This window comes from Nerophis lumbriciformis, linkage group LG37, assembly GCF_033978685.3.
Source record: "Nerophis lumbriciformis linkage group LG37, RoL_Nlum_v2.1, whole genome shotgun sequence".
NCBI classification, from domain to species: domain Eukaryota; kingdom Metazoa; phylum Chordata; class Actinopteri; order Syngnathiformes; family Syngnathidae; genus Nerophis; species Nerophis lumbriciformis.
The window spans coordinates 627,681-644,667 of NC_084584.2; the positions used below are offsets into that span (position 1 = coordinate 627,681).

At 39.1% G+C, this 16,987-nt stretch overlaps 2 protein-coding genes across 4 annotated transcripts in view; one reads left to right on the plus strand and one right to left on the minus strand.

Moving 5' to 3' along the window:
• The window catches only part of LOC133577231 (protein disulfide-isomerase A3-like), a 32,123-nt gene extending 31,217 nt beyond the window's left edge, over window positions 1–906 (minus strand). Inside the window, exon 1 of the mRNA XM_061930876.2 lies at window positions 686–906. Within this exon, the coding sequence (XP_061786860.2) occupies window positions 686–906 (221 nt within the window). The remainder of the gene's footprint in view (window positions 1–685) is intronic.
• Window positions 907–1,970: 1,064 nt separating this feature from the next.
• gon4la (gon-4 like a) overlaps window positions 1,971–16,987 on the plus strand; it is a 40,773-nt gene continuing 25,756 nt past the window's right edge. For 2 of the 3 annotated variants that reach the window (XM_061931219.2, XM_072912599.1), the window contains exons 1-9: window positions 1,971–2,095; window positions 8,998–9,181; window positions 9,256–9,443; window positions 9,866–9,940; window positions 10,004–10,054; window positions 11,035–11,088; window positions 12,007–12,102; window positions 12,159–12,239; window positions 12,300–12,449. In XM_061931219.2, coding sequence (XP_061787203.2) covers window positions 9,061–9,181; window positions 9,256–9,443; window positions 9,866–9,940; window positions 10,004–10,054; window positions 11,035–11,088; window positions 12,007–12,102; window positions 12,159–12,239; window positions 12,300–12,449 — 816 coding nt within the window. In that variant the 5' untranslated portion in view covers window positions 1,971–2,095; window positions 8,998–9,060. Of the gene's footprint in view, window positions 2,096–8,978; window positions 9,182–9,255; window positions 9,444–9,865; window positions 9,941–10,003; window positions 10,055–11,034; window positions 11,089–12,006; window positions 12,103–12,158; window positions 12,240–12,299; window positions 12,450–16,987 lie in introns of all 3 variants that reach the window. The other variant, XM_061931218.2, reaches the window with a different exon arrangement.

A 16,987-nucleotide genomic window follows, 5' to 3' on the forward strand; every position in this document is an offset into this window, starting at 1 on the left:
AAGAAGGTATGCTAATGCTAAATAACAACGTATGCTAATAGTAAATAAGAAGGTATGCTAATGGTAAATAACAACTTATGCTAATGGTAAATAAGAAGGTATGCTAATGCTAAATAACAACTTATGCTAATGGTAAATAAGAAGGTATGCTAATGCTAAATCACAAGGTATGCTAATGGTAAATAAGAAGGCATGCTAATGCTAAATAACAAGGTATGCTAATGGTAAATAAGAAGGCATGCTAATGCTAAATAACAACTTATGCTAATGGTAAATAAGAAGGTATGCTAATGCTAAATCACAAGGTATGCTAATGGTAAATAAGAAGGCATGCTAATGCTAAATAACAACTTATGCTAATGGTAAATAAGAAGGTATGCTAATGCTAAATCACAAAGTATGCTTATGGTAAATAAGAAGGCATGCTAATGCTAAATAACAACTTATGCTAATGGTAAATAAGAAGGTATGCTAATGCTAAATAACAACGTATGCTAATAGTAAATAAGAAGGTATGCTAATGCTAAATAACAACTTATGCTAATGGTAAATAAGAAGGTATGCTAATGCTAAATCACAAGGTATGCTAATGGTAAATAAGAAGGTATGCTAATGCTAAATCACAAGGTATGCTAATGGTAAATAAGAAGGTATGCTAAAGGTAAAAAAGAAGGTAAATAATGACCATGGTGCATAGAAGTTGACCAGCATGGTGTCCTGCTCGCTTGCCAGGTAATCAAAGTCTGCGTCCCCGAGCTCGAGCACATCTCTGCGTGACGTCACAGTTGGTGTGAAAAGCGCCAAGAAGAGGCAGGTGAGAGTAGAGAAGAGGCAGGTGTGACAGGTGAGAGTAGAGAAGAGGCAGGTGAGAGTAGAGAAGAGGCAGGTGAGAGCAGCGGCGGCCATGACGTGCAGGAAGAAGACAATGAAGACTTTTACACTGACTCGTCAGGCTGCTTCGCTTCACTACTCAATAAACCGCTTCCGGAAATGACCTTCACAATAAAAGCTTTACGATGTTGCCTGTTCGATGAGTCAAACATGGAATAACGTCAATAGGACTCGAGAATAATAAACAGAGTCATTTGTTTTTGTCTCTCTGTATAATCCCCCTCTTGTTCCCACAATCTGTCTTCTTTTTTTATCTTTCTATCCCCTCCTGCTCCGGCCCAAATGATAATATAAATACATTTAATCAAGTCAAATACAAATAAGGCAACAAGAGAAGTATCCTACACTTCTCTTTTGTAAAGTACATCTGAACATCTACATCTACTATATGATCATCTACATCTACTATATGATCATCTACATCTACTATATGATCATCTACATCTACTATATGATCATCTACATCTACTATATGATCATCTACATCTACTACATGATCATCTACATCTACTATATGATCATCTACATCTACTATATGATCATCTACATCTACTATATGATCATCTACATCTACTATATGATCATCTACATCTACTATATGATCATCTACATCTACTATATGATCATCTACATCTACTATATGATCATCTACATCTACTATATGATCATCTACATCTACTATATGATCATCTACATCTACTATATGATCATCTACATCTACTATATGATCATCTACATCTACTATATGATCATCTACATCTACTATATGATCATCTACATCTACTATATGATCATCTACATCTACTATATGATCATCTACATCTACTATATGATCATCTACATCTACTATATTATTTGCCTGAGAAGCTGGACAGGACAAAAAAATAAAATAAAATAAAATAAAATAAAATAAAATAAAATAAAATAAAATAAAATAAAATAAAATAAACAGAGTCATCTTATATGGATGACTAATCAGTATTACAAAACTATGTCATCGTCTTTTATTCAGCGTGAAACTTTTATTTGAAAGGTCGTACTTAAGCAGGAAATGTAACACTATCTCTTTAGATGACGTCCTTCCACCAGGGGGCAGCATGTGAACACGCAGGCAGAAGAAGAAGAGAAGAAGAAGAAGAAGAAGAAGAGAAGAAGAAGAAGGAAAGAAGAAGATGTTGATGAAGAAGATGTTCCTAGTGGACAAGTACACACTTTTCTTCAATCAAACTCATTTTAATAACTCAACATCAACTCGTTAATATCTGCTTTATGACGTCTGCTAACTCACGTGCTGTGCGCGCGCACATGATGACGCTAGCTGTTAGCTCGCCGTGCTAAATGCTATCTAATGCTAGGTTTTTTCATTGAGACTTTTATTAGTAGGTTGCACAGTCAAGTACATATTCCCTACAATTGACCACTAAATGCTAACACCACAATACGTTTTAACACTTCTTTAAGTCAGGGTCCACTTAAATTGATTGATGATACAGATATATACTATCATATATACAGGTAAAAGCCAGTAAATTAGAATATTTTGAAAAACTTGATTTATTTCAGTAATTGCATTCAAAAGGTGTAACTTGTACATTATATTTATTCATTGCACACAGACTGATGCATTCAAATGTTTATTTCATTTAATTTTGATGATTTGAAGTGGCAACAAATGAAAATCCAAAATTCCGTGTGTCACAAAATTAGAATATTACTTAAGGCTAATACAAAAAAGGGATTTTTAGAAATGTTGGCCAACTGAAAAGTATGAAAATGAAAAATATGAGCATGTACAATACTCAATACTTGGTTGGAGCTCCTTTTGCCTCAATTACTTCGTTAATGCGGCGTGGCATGGAGTCGATGAGTTTCTGGCACTGCTCAGGTGTTATGAGAGCCCAGGTTGCTCTGATAGTGGCCTTCAACTCTTCTGCGTTTTGGGGTCTGGCATTCTGCATCTTCCTTTTCACAATACCCCACAGATTTTCTATGGGGCTAAGGTCAGGGGAGTTGGCGGGCCAATTTAGAACAGAAATACCATGGTCCGTAAACCAGGCACGGGTAGATTTTGCGCTGTGTGCAGGCGCCAAGTCCTGTTGGAACTTGAAATCTCCATCTCCATAGAGCAGGTCAGCAGCAGGAAGCATGAAGTGCTCTAAAACTTGCTGGTTGACCCTGGATCTCAGGAAACAGAGTGGACCGACACCAGCAGATGACATGGCACCCCAAACCATCACTGATGGTGGAAACTTTACACTAGACTTCAGGCAACGTGGATCCTGTGCCTCTCCTGTCTTCCTCCAGACTCTGGGACCTCGATTTCCAAAGGAAATGCAAAATTTGCATGGTTGGGTGATGGTTTGGGGTGCCATGTCATCTGCTGGTGTCGGTCCACTCTGTTTCCTGAGATCCAGGGTCAACGCAGCCGTCTACCAGCAAGTTTTAGAGCACTTCATGCTTCCTGCTGCTGACCTGCTCTATGGAGATGGAGATTTCAAGTTCCAACAGGACTTGGCGCCTGCACACAGCGCAAAATCTACCCGTGCCTGGTTTACGGACCATGGTATTTCTGTTCTAAATTGGCCCGCCAACTCCCCTGACCTTAGCCCCATAGAAAATCTGTGGGGTATTGTGAAAAGGAAGATGCAGAATGCCAGACCCAAAAACGCAGAAGAGTTGAAGGCCACTATCAGAGCAACCTGGGCTCTCATAACACCTGAGCAGTGCCAGAAACTCATGGACTCCATGCCACGCCGCATTAACGCAGTAATTGAGGCAAAAGGAGCTCCAACCAAGTATTGAGTATTGTACATGCTCATATTTTTCATTTTCATACTTTTCAGTTGGCCAACATTTCTAAAAATCCCTTTTTTGTATTAGCCTTAAGTAATATTCTAATTTTGTGACACACGGAATTTTGGATTTTCATTTGTTGCCACTTCAAATCATCAAAATTAAATGAAATAAACATTTGAATGCATCAGTCTGTGTGCAATGAATAAATATAATGTACAAGTTACACCTTTTGAATGCAATTACTGAAATAAATCAAGTTTTTCAAAATATTCTAATTTACTGGCTTTTACCTGTAGAGAGAGAGAGAGATCAGAAGGCATAAGAAGAATGTCTGCATTTGATTGTTTACATTTGATTATTAATTGATGTTAGTTTACAAAAAATACAAAAATAGGTAGGCAGATTTTATTTTAATTTAATCATTTATAATTCATTGAAAAATCTTACTAATAAAGAATAAATATGTGTATAACAAATTATTATAAAAACAAACAAAAAAGTGCAAGAACAATAAATGGGTGAGCAGATTATTTTATGTAGATTTTATTTAGATTGAGATTCACCTTTATAGTCGTTGTACAGGTGGGCCACAAGCAGATTGGGAGGAGGGGCTTAGACAAAAAGACAAAAACATGAAAATGGCAATAAAAACTGAGAAAATTGCTATATAAATTGCTATGAAATAATGAAAAAAAATAAAAATTAATTAATACAATTTTGGTTGTGATCTAGATTAGGGGTCCCCAAATCACACAATCTTGCCTGTAAAAAGTATATATATATATATATTAATGGTTGAAGGAAAATCTCATAAAACAAAACATTAAAAAAAATATCTAAAAATAATTTTTTTTTAATAATAATAATAATAATAAAATAGGTAAGCTGAATTTTTTTTCATTCATTATATTCTAATGAGTTATGGAATAATGAAAAATCCCATAAAAAGAAAATATTTTTTTAAATTTTATTTTAAATATACAAAAAAAATCTTTTTGTTTATATATATATATTAATGGTTGAAGGAAAATCCCATAAAACAAAACATTAAAAAAATATCTAAAAAAAAAAAAAAAAATAATAATAATAATATAGGTAAGCTGAATTTTTTTTCATTCATTATATTCTAATGAGTTATGGTATAATGAAAAATCCCATACAAAGAAAATATTTTTTTAAATTTGATTTTAAATATACAAAAAAATATTTTTGTTTTTATATATATATATATATATATATATATATATTACAAAAAAATGGTTGAAGGAAAATAGAAAACAATATCTAAAAATAAAACATAAAAATAGGTAAGTTGATTTTTTTCATTATATTCTATAAAATTATGGTTTAAAGTTAAAGTTAAAGTAGCAATGATTGTCACACACACACTAGGTGTGGCGAGATTATTCTCTGCATTCGACCCATCACCCTTGATCACCCCCTGGGAGGTGAGAGGAGCAGTGAGCAGCAGCGGTGGCCGCGCCCGGGAATCATTTTGGTGATTTAACCCCCAATTCCAAGCCTTGATGCTGAGTGCCAAGCAGGGAGGTAATGTCTCCCATTTTTATAGTCTTTGGTATGACTCGGCCGGGGTTTGAACTCACAACCTACCCATCTCAGGGCGGACACTCTAACCATTGTATTTTTTTTGCCTGGAAGTGTACTTTTATTTCCGTTTCGAAGGAGGATAGAGATGCTTTTTCTTTTATACCTGTTGGGAGTGCATTCCACATTGATGTGGCATAGAAAGAGAATGAGTTAAGGTTGAGAAAGGGATCAACTTTAACGTGATAAAACAAGTAATGTGCGTGTCTAACATGCTTAATGAAATAATACTGATAGTATTGCTGCGTTCCGTTTGTACTGGTAAACAATGATGTCCGCATCTATTGCACCCCTTATTAGCCGTAAATCAGCCATGGTGACGTCACTGTAGTGTAGAAGTTGTTTATATTCACACTAGGCAATGGTGACGTCTAGGGCTGCAGCTAACGATTATTTTTCTATCGATTAATCTATAGATTTTTTTTCGATTAATCGGTTAATCTATAGATTATTTTTTCGATTAATCTATAGATTATTTTTCCTTTTACCGATTATTTTTTTAATTTAAAATGAAGAGGAAAAAATAAATGTAGGCCAGTTTTTTCAAAAGGCATGGCTTTTATTTACAAAAAAAAAAATATGGCCACTCAGTCAACATTGACAACAACATGACAAAATATTCTGTAACAATGTAAACATTTAAAACTTTTAACATTTAACAAAATTAAAAGTAGCTTATTTGCTTTTTAATGTGCAAATATAAAAGTAAACATCCAGTGCAAATCTTAATATTCTGGAATAGTATAAGCATTTCAAAAGTAAAAGTATTGCTTATTTTGCTTTAAAATGTGCAAAATAAAGATAAACATCCAATACAAAAAAGTGCAAAACGGAAATATCCTGTAACAAGTGTAAACATTTCAACAAAAGTAAAAGTATTGCTTATTTGCTAAAATGTGCAAAAATAAAGCTAAACATCCAATACAAAAAAGTGTACAGTGTAAACATTTCAACAAAAGTAAAAGTATTGCTTATTTTGCTTAATAACACAACAATGATAGTATGATTAAAGTGAAAGTTAATTGTTGGTTTGTACATAGTATATGTAACTGTTAATGTTGTAAAAGGTATTTGCACAACTAATTAACGTTAGCGTTTGTGACACGTCTTGTGCCGTGGGGTTCTTTCAGGACCGACAGACTGAACGCCAGACGGCTTTGCCAGGTTTACAATCTTTTAATTTTACACAAAGTCTTTTCTCTTCCAACTCTTTTCTCTTTCTTTCCTCGCTTTTCAGCTCCTCTTCCTCGCTCGCTCGTCGTCCCCTGTCTCTTGCGGCGTCGCTCCCGGCGCGCCACGCCTCGCCGCTCGCTCGCCCCCGCCGCCTCTCCACAGCGTTAAAGAGGAGCGCGTCTTTGTAAACACTGAACAGGCACGCCAAACGCGCCTCTCAGAGCGAAACGGTGCTTTAGTTTATGAATTTACAACGCAGATACAAATGACACATTCATGTTTTTGTGTAATAATGACAACGTATACGCACGCGGACGATTGACTTGTTGATGGTGATGGCAAGAACGCTGTCGGGGGTTTTCTTTTCAAATGTTCGTTCATAGCCGTTGTGCTGCTATGATAGGCCATTTCCGCTCGACACAGTGTGCATACAATTGAAATACTCCCACACTTTTGACGACTTTTGGCGTGCTTTTTTCCCCTCGCTCGCATCGTCTGCTTTGCGCTCCGCCATGACAGTAGTGTGACGTAAATATGCGACGCGCCGACGCACAAAAACGGCGTCGACGTATTTGCGTAACCGATGACGTCGACTACGTCGACGCGTCGTTTCAGCCTTAGTGACGTCACTGTAGTGTAGAAGTTGTTTATATTCACACTAGGCAATGGTGACATCACTGTAGTGTAGAAGTTGTTTATATTCACACTAGGCAATGGTGACATCACTGTAGTGTAGAAGTTGTTTATATTCACACTAGGCAATGGTGACGTCACTGTAGTGTAGAAGTTGTTTATATTCATACTAGGCAATGGTGACATCACTGTAGTGTAGAAGTTGTTTATATTCACACTAGGCAATGGTGACGTCACTGTAGTGTAGAAGTTGTTTATATTCACACTAGGCAATGGTGACATCACTGTAGTGTAGAAGTTGTTTATATTCACACTAGGCAATGGTGACATCACTGTAGTGTAGAAGTTGTTTATATTCACACTAGGCAATGGTGACATCACTGTAGTGTAGAAGTTGTTTATATTCACACTAGGCAATGGTGACATCACTGTAGTGTAGAAGTTGTTTATATTCACACTAGGCAATGGTGACATCACTGTAGTGTAGAAGTTGTTTATATTCACACTAGGCAATGGTGACATCACTGTAGTGTAGAAGTTGTTTATATTCACACTAGGCAATGGTGACATCACTGTAGTGTAGAAGTTGTTTATATTCACACTAGGCAATGGTGACATCACTGTAGTGTAGAAGTTGTTTATATTCACACTAGGCAATGGTGACATCACTGTAGTGTAGAAGTTGTTTATATTCACACTAGGCAATGGTGACGTCACTGTAGTGTAGAAGTTGTTTATATTCACACTAGGTAATGGTGACATCACTGTAGTGTAGAAGTTGTTTATATTCACACTAGGCAATGGTGACATCACTGTAGTGTAGAAGTTGTTTATATTCACACTAGGCAATGGTGACATCACTGTAGTGTAGAAGTTGTTTATATTCACACTAGGCAATGGTGACATCACTGTAGTGTAGAAGTTGTTTATATTCACACTAGGCAATGGTGACGTCACTGTAGTGTAGAAGTTGTTTATATTCACACTAGGCAATGGTGACGTCACTGTAGTGTAGAAGTTGTTTATATTCACACTAGGTAATGGTGACATCACTGTAGTGTAGAAGTTGTTTATATTCACACTAGGCAATGGTGACATCACTGTAGTGTAGAAGTTGTTTATATTCACACTAGGCAATGGTGACATCACTGTAGTGTAGAAGTTGTTTATATTCACACTAGGCAATGGTGACATCACTGTAGTGTAGAAGTTGTTTATATTCACACTAGGCAATGGTGACATCACTGTAGTGTAGAAGTTGTTTATATTCACACTAGGCAATGGTGACATCACTGTAGTGTAGAAGTTGTTTATATTCACACTAGGCAATGGTGACGTCACTGTAGTGTAGAAGTTGTTTATATTCACACTAGGCAATGGTGACGTCACTGTAGTGTAGAAGTTGTTTATATTCACACTAGGTAATGGTGACATCACTGTAGTGTAGAAGTTGTTTATATTCACACTAGGCAATGGTGACATCACTGTAGTGTAGAAGTTGTTTATATTCACACTAGGCAATGGTGACATCACTGTAGTGTAGAAGTTGTTTATATTCACACTAGGCAATGGTGACGTCACTGTAGTGTAGAAGTTGTTTATATTCACACTAGGCAATGGTGACATCACTGTAGTGTAGAAGTTGTTTATATTCACACTAGGCAATGGTGACATCACTGTAGTGTAGAAGTTGTTTATTTTCACACTAGGCAATGGTGACATCACTGTAGTGTAGAAGTTGTTTATATTCACACAAGGCAATGGTGACGTCACTGTAGTGTAGAAGTTGTTTATATTCACACTAGGCAAGTGTAAAAATAGCTTTTGTGGATGTGGCCATCTTGATTTCTGACTTGGTAACTACAACGCTCCCAACTCAGATGTGACGTCATTTCCCAGCACCGACTTCCACCTCTGGAGGTAACTGGAACGCAGCGTTAGGTCACATGACCCCCCATCATCATGACCACGAGCGCTGCCAAACGCCTGAAAGTAGGAACGTCCTGTCAGCGCCGGCTTGGCGGGGACGAATGCTCGCTGGATGAAGACGACGCCCCGGAATCCCACCTGGTCATCACCACGGGTAACGCCCACTGACTGTCGCCTAGGACGACTCCGTCTTCTCATCTGATTGGCCGCTGCTTTTTGACGTTTCAGACGAGCAACACGCTCAGAGTGTCAGGAGGAGAGCGGCCAGGAGGAGACGGAAGACTCAAATGGGACAAGGTGATGAGAACAAGGAGGAGGCGGGGGGACAGATGATTGACAGCCAGCTCGACCAATCACTGGAGAGCACGTCTAAACAACACAACCTGACCAGCGTCAATGTGCGCAACATCATCCATGTGAGTGTGTGTCCTCCACACTGTCATGTGTGTCCTCCACACATTCATGTGTGTCCTCCTTACTGTCATGTGTGTCCTCCACACTGTCATGTGTGTCCTACACACTGTCATGTGTGTCCTCCACACTGTCATGTGTGTCCTCCACACTGTCATGTGTGTCCTCCACACATTCATGTGTGTCCTCCACACTGTCATGTGTGTCCTCCACACTGTCATGTGTGTCCTACACACTGTCATGTGTGTCCTCCACACTGTCATGTGTGTCCTCCACACATTCATGTGTGTCCTCCACACTGTCATGTGTGTCCTCCACACTGTCATGTGTGTCCTACACACTGTCATGTGTGTCCTCCACACTGTCATGTGTGTCCTCCACACTGTCATGTGAGTTGGCTGGTGTTGACATTGACCTTTAACCTCAGGAGGTCATCACCAATGAACACGTGGTGGCCATGATGAAAGCTGCCATCAACGAGACGGAGGCCGTGCCGCCATTTGTGAGTGTGAAAGTTGGCGCTGTCTGATCTTTCTTGCTACTAGAACCTTCTTCTGCTTGTCAGGAGCCCACGATGACTCGATCCAAGCTGAAAGAAGTGGTGGAAAAAGGCGTGGTGAGACTTCTCCCGATTTCCATGGCCTTCACCTTGTTCGCCATGCTCACTTCCTGTCTGTCATGCTCACTTCCTGTCTGTCATGCTCACTTCCTGTCTGTCATGCTCACTTCCTGTCTGTCATGCTCACTCCCTGTCTGTCATGTTCACTTCCTGTCCACCCTGCTCACTTCCTGTCTGTCATGCTCACTTCCTGTCTGTCATGTTCACTTCCTGTCCACCCTGCTCACTTCCTGTCTGTCATGCTCACTTCCTGTCTGTCATGTTCACTTCCTGTCCACCCTGCTCACTTCCTGTCTGTCATGCTCACTTCCTGTCTGTCACGTTCACTTCATGTCCACCCTGCTCACTTCCTGTCTGTCATGCTCACTTCCTGTCTGTCATGTTCACTTCCTGTCCACCCTGCTCACTTCCTGTCTGTCATGCTCACTTCCTGTCTGTCATGTTCACTTCATGCCCACCCTGCTCACTTCCTGTCTGTCATGCTCACTTCCTGTCTGTCATGTTCACTTCCTGTCCACCCTGCTCACTTCCTGTCTGTCATGCTCACTTCCTGTCTGTCATGTTCACTTCCTGTCCACCCTGCTCACTTCCTGTCTGTCATGCTCACTTCCTGTCTGTCATGTTCACTTCCTGTCCACCCTGCTCACTTCCTGTCTGTCATGCTCACTTCCTGTCCACCCTGCTCACTTCCTGTCTGTCATGTTCACTTCATGTCCACCCTGCTCACTTCCTGTCCAATCTGCTCACTTCCTGTCCGCCCTGCTCACTTCCTGTCCAATCTGCTCACTTCCTGTCCACCCTGCTCACTTCCTGTCTGTCATGTTCACTTCATGTCCACCCTGCTCACTTCCTGTCTGCCAAGCTCGCTTCCTGTCCACCCTGCTCACTTCCTGTCCAATCTGCTCACTTCCTGTCCGCCCTGCTCACTTCCTGTCCAATCTGCTCACTTCCTGTCCGCCCTGCTCATTTCCTGCCAGGTGATCCCAACATGGAACATGTCTCCCATCAAGAAGAGCAGCGATGTTTACAAGGTAGAAGAAGAAGATCATATTGATATCAGTGTTAATATGAGTGATAGAGGAAGAAGATCATATTGATATCAGTGTTAATGATGTTAATATGAGTGATAGAAGAAGATCATATTGATATCAGTGTTAATGATGTTAATATGAGTGATAGAAGAAGATCATATTGATATCAGTGTTAATGATGTTAATTTGAGTGATACAATAAGATCATATTGATATCAGTGTTAATATGAGTGATAGGAGGAGAAGATCATATTGATATCAGTGTTAATGATGTTAATTTGAGTGATACAATAAGATCATATTGATATCAGTGTTAATGATGTTAATTTGAGTGATACAATAAGATCATATTGATATCAGTGTTAATATGAGTGATAGAAGAAGAAGATCATATTGATATCAGTGTTAATGATGTTAATTTGAGTGATACAATAAGATCATATTGATATCAGTGTTAATATGAGTGATAGAAGAAGATCATATTGATATCAGTGTTAATGATGTTAATTTGAGTGATACAATAAGATCATATTGATATCAGTGTTAATATGAGTGATAGGAGAAGAAGATCATATTGATATCAGTGTTAATATGAGTGATAGAAGATCATATTGATATCAGTGTTAATGATGTTAATTTGAGTGATACAATAAGATCATATTGATATCAGTGTTAATATGAGTGATAGAAGAAGAAGATCATATTGATATCAGTGTTAATGATGTTAATTTGAGCGATACAATAAGATCATATTGATATCAGTGTTAATATGAGTGATAGGAGAAGAAGATCATATTGATATCAGTGTTAATTATGTTAATTTGAGTGATACAATAAGATCATATTGATATCAGTGTTAATATGAGTGATAGGAGAAGAAGATCATATTGATATCAGTGATAATAATGTGTGTGGCAGGTTCACCAGTTTGCAGACATCCCTCTGGCTGAAGAAGACTCGTCTGATGAAGAGTATCGTCCCGATGAGGAGGAGGAGGATGAGACAGCAGAAGATGTGAGACTCAGGTGACAGGTGACAGGTGACAGGTGACACTGCTTGGATTGTTGCAGACGCTGCACGAGAGCGACTTGGAGAACGCGGCGTCGCCCCCTACAGGACGTGCAGTGCAGCGACCGCGTGCTCCCAGGAAGGTAACGCCAGGAACACCTTTGATGGCCACTTCCTGCTCAAGTGCCGCTTTTCTCCCCCAGGCTTCTTGCACGCCCTGCAGCCATTCTACTGCCATGGCTCCTCCCCGCCTTCCCAAAGCCCCGCCTCCCAAAGTAGTGACGGACAGCACCTTCCTGGAGAAGCTTCATGCTGTGGAGGAGGAGCTGGCTGTGTGCATGGAACCATACCAGGTACCGCTTCCTGTCATGTATCATCTCATGTATCAGCATCGCATGTATTGTATCACATGTATCAGATCATATGTGATATATCATGTATCATATATAATATAGCATGTATCATACAGTTAGGTCCATAAATATTTGGACATTGCCACAAGGTTGAGTATTGCAGCTCTGTACAACACCACCATGGATTTGAAATGAAACAATCAAGAAGTGCAGACTTTGAGCTTTAATTTGAGGGTATTTACATCCCAATCAGGTGAACATGTAGGAACTACAACACCTTTTATATGTGCCTTCCACCTTTGAAGGGACCACAAGTCATTGGACAATTGGCTACTCAGCTGTTCCATGGCCAGGTGTGTGTAATTCCCTCCTTATTTCATTTACAAGGAGCAGATACAAGGCCTCGAGTTCATTTCAAGTGTGGTATATTCATTTGGAATGTGGGGAGGTCATCTCTCAATATGAAGTCCATATTGAGAGATGAAGAAAAGTCTCCAGGAGGTACAGTAGGTGTATCTGTGTCCAAGTCCACAACTAAGATCACAATAGTTGGCCAGATGAAGAAAAGTCTCCAGGAGGTACAGTAGGTGTATCTGTGTCCAAGTCCACAACTAAGATCACAAGAGTTGGCCAGATGAAGAAAAGTCTCCAGGAGGTACAGTCGGTGTATCTGTGTCCAAGTCAACAATGAAGAGAAGACTTCACCATACAGAGTTTTCATCTCAAGGTGTAAACCATTGGTGAGCCTCAAAAACAGGAAGGCCAGATTAGAGTTTGCCAAGAAACATCTGTGCAGTTCTGGAACAATATCTTATGGACAGATGAGACAAAGACCAACTTGTAGCAGAATGATGGAAAGAGAAGAGTATGGAGAAGGGAAGGAACTGCTCAAAATCCAAAGCATAGCACCTCATCAGTGAAGCATGGTGGTGGTAGTCTAATGGAACTGGATCTCTTAGATTTCTTGAAGACGTGACAGCTGACAAAAGCAGCAGAATGAGTTCTGAAGTGTTTGGTGCAATATTATCTGCTCATATTCAGCCAAATGCTTCAACAGTCATTGGACGGCGCTTCACAATGCAGATGGACAATGACCCCAAGCATACTGTGTCAGGTGCAAACACTGTTGACATCTACTAATCAGACAAGAAGCAAGGAATGAATCAGAGACGGAGTTCAATTTAGCTCATGAGGAGACACGTGTTTTGGGCTGTACTCTAGTTACAGATCCAAACTACGTTCTAAAGAAAAGCCCGTGCGCCTCCTCCATTTATTAGGAAATGGCCCTATTACATCACGGTGACTGAGGGAAGGGGGTAATCTCGACAACTCCAGTAAGACACAATATATGATAATACAAAAATGCAAATATGTTGACACTTGGTGATATCGCCCAGTCTCTTCTCTGCTTTGTCTGGTCTTGGAACCAAATATTCGGCCTTGGCTGCCAGCAGGCCGAGTCTGCACACAACACTGATAACGAGGCTAGCAATCTTTTGGATTGCTAGCTCTGCACAAATTGACAATACTTTATAGTATGGCCCTTAAGCATAAAGTTATGATGATAATATATACATAATTATTCTAACATTTCCCTCCTGTTTATCACATAACTTCCCCAGAATCTTCTTATCCCCAATAACTTCTTCTTACGATTTTCAGTTAATAGTTAATTTCTTTAGGGCCAAGTTATGTTTACACTCAGAGTTCAACATCATCATATTTTTATATATATATAGTCACCAGGGTCTGGAAACAGATCAGGAACACCGTCCAGGTAGGTATCCTCGTCATCAGATTCATCTTTCTTGTCGTCCGCCAGAAGGTGCATCTGAACAGTTCTATCATCTGCTGGGCTAATCGCTGTGGTAATCAGACGGTTAAGCAGAGAACCCAGACAGGGAATACAACTACATCCACACAACGTCAGTTTTGCTGCTAACACAGCCATAGATACTAGAATTGATGATACCAAGGACTTGTATTTGCCGAACACATTCAACCATCCATCCCACATAGGTGAGTGCTCTTCCATTTTACCGTTGAGGGTGCGAAGGCCTTCCAGTGCTCTGGTCAGGCTATCTTCTGCATCAGTGTATTTTGGTATGAAGTACAACACTGTTCACCCAATATTGCGCACACATCTCCTTTTTCCGCTAACAACATGTCTGGCGCCATACGGTTTTGAAAGGCCTTAAGGGAGGTTGCGGCGAGTTGATCAGTGACGACTTCAAGTCCGGCCTTTGTCCAATTTCCTAATCTCTGTATGTTGTAGTGGACGTAGTTTATTCTGTCAACATTCTTGTTAATCGTACACCACCAGCAGACGGATGATTCGAATCCAGCTGCAACTTGATTTACCAATTTGTACTCGTCAGGTACACCTCTGGGGACACCTATTGTATCGATATAAGTTGGATCTCCAACACTTTGCCAGTTTACATCACGTGTAGTTCTTTTCCAATGTTCGGATATCAAACTGTTCAGACGTGTTAACAATTTTTGTACAAATATTGATACATTTACTATGTGTAAGCAGTTGTCTGACGATAAGTTTCCTAACTGTTGTCCAGAGCCTAGTATGTTAATGCAGGTGTAATTAGCTTTTGTCACATGTTTATCAAATATTGGTTTCTGCTTTGTTTCTTTTGTTACAGGCTAGATTTTGTCCCATGTAGTGCAATTCCACTCAGGAGTTGTTTCGCAGATTACTTCAATTAAACCTTTTTGCCATGAGTAACCAATTAACAGCCAAAGGAGGAACCAATTATTACACACCAGTTGTTACTTTGAACATTTATCCACATCATCAAATGGTACGCTTACAACTGTGACTTCCAGCGCGTTTAGAACACTCTGGGTTGTTCGGTGTTGCGCATGGTTTGATTTATGCAAACAATCACCAGGAAATATGGGTCTAGTCCACTTGACCATGCCCATAATTGGAAACCCCATCTGGACGTGTTGAACAGTGTGGCATTGGGTGGTCTATTTTGTCCATCAGGGAGTGATATGGTTAACACTAGATTTGGGCCTTAATGTTTCAGAGTTATTCGACTTTTAAAGAATTTAGCTTCTTCACTATCTCCCGGGGCCAGTAATTCATTCATTCATTATCAATAGACAATTCAAAACTTTGGCAACTGAACACATATTTACACACCTATGCTTGAGAAGGAACAGGATAAAGAGAATCTTATATTTCCTGCCCCCTTCAACATAATAAGTAGTCTTACTTAATGGATAGCCCAGATTCACAAGCTTACAAACCAAACAAATGCATCCAAATATAACAAAAAATAATATACACCTCACGGGATGATACAAAACAAATACAAAACCAGACACAAAATAAGTAGAATAATACATATAATCTATACTACAGTATAATATATGTAGTGACCAGAGTGTCCAGTTCCCCCGTATTGTATGTCCTGTGAGGTACCACCAGTAATTTGGCCAGTCTGTTCCCGTGGTGGGAATCCTTTTAAGTTTAACACGAGCGAGCAGTAGAGAATATGAAGTGAGTTTTGGCCCAGGACGTATTTTGCTTTATTCATTATTGAAATGTTTTTTTTTCCACCTTATGTTGTATGTTTTGTATATAAGATTTCCAGTTCATTTGATCATCTATTTATACTCTCCAAAATCTTGTTTCTTTTACCCTTTCAATATCTACTCCGTCTATTTGTATTCGTGTTTGATGCTCTTTTCTACTGTTACCAAATAGCATTATTTTAGTTTTACTGAGATTCAAAGAGTCAAACCATTTTTTTAAATTTGTTCATTTATTCTGTTATTTGTATTATCTTCTGTGTGTTCTCTCCTGAACAGAAAGCAGTTGTGTCGTCCGCAAATAAAACTAACTTTAAGTCCTTTGTAGCTTTACAAATGTCGTTTATATAAATATTAAACAATCTTGGTCCCAGTATTGATTCCTGGGGTACACCACAAGATATATCTAGCCGTGTTGACATATTTTCACCCATCTTCACATATTGCTTCCTGTTGGTTAAATAGCTTCTTATTCTTGATTAATTGATTTACAAATTGAGGTCCATTGTCATGTATAGATTTAGTTATACCCTATCTTGGTATTATATCTTTGCATAATGCTTTTACTACTGTTAGCACATCTGCTTTTCCTTTAAAAAATATTTCTACCCACTTTGAAAATGCATCTACTATGACCAGACAACACTGTTTTTCTTCACTCCTATTTTGTTCAATAAAATCCATGCATAGATGCTGGAACGGGTGTTTTGGTTTGGGGAATTGGCCTCGCACAGGTCATGCATGACCTACAAATTTTTATTTTTATTTATTTTTTGAATAAGAATAAAAGCTGTAGGTAGTATAGTACTTCTGTATAAGGGTCACCATCCCTCCTGTTGAGACATGAGTACAACCATGGCTCAATACTGCTGCCCACTTATACAGATTTTTTTGGTAAAATTCGTTTATTGTCTGGACATACATAGATGTCGTCTTTGTTCAACGTGGCTCCGTTTTTTGTTTTTGTTCTTTTTTTTTTTTGG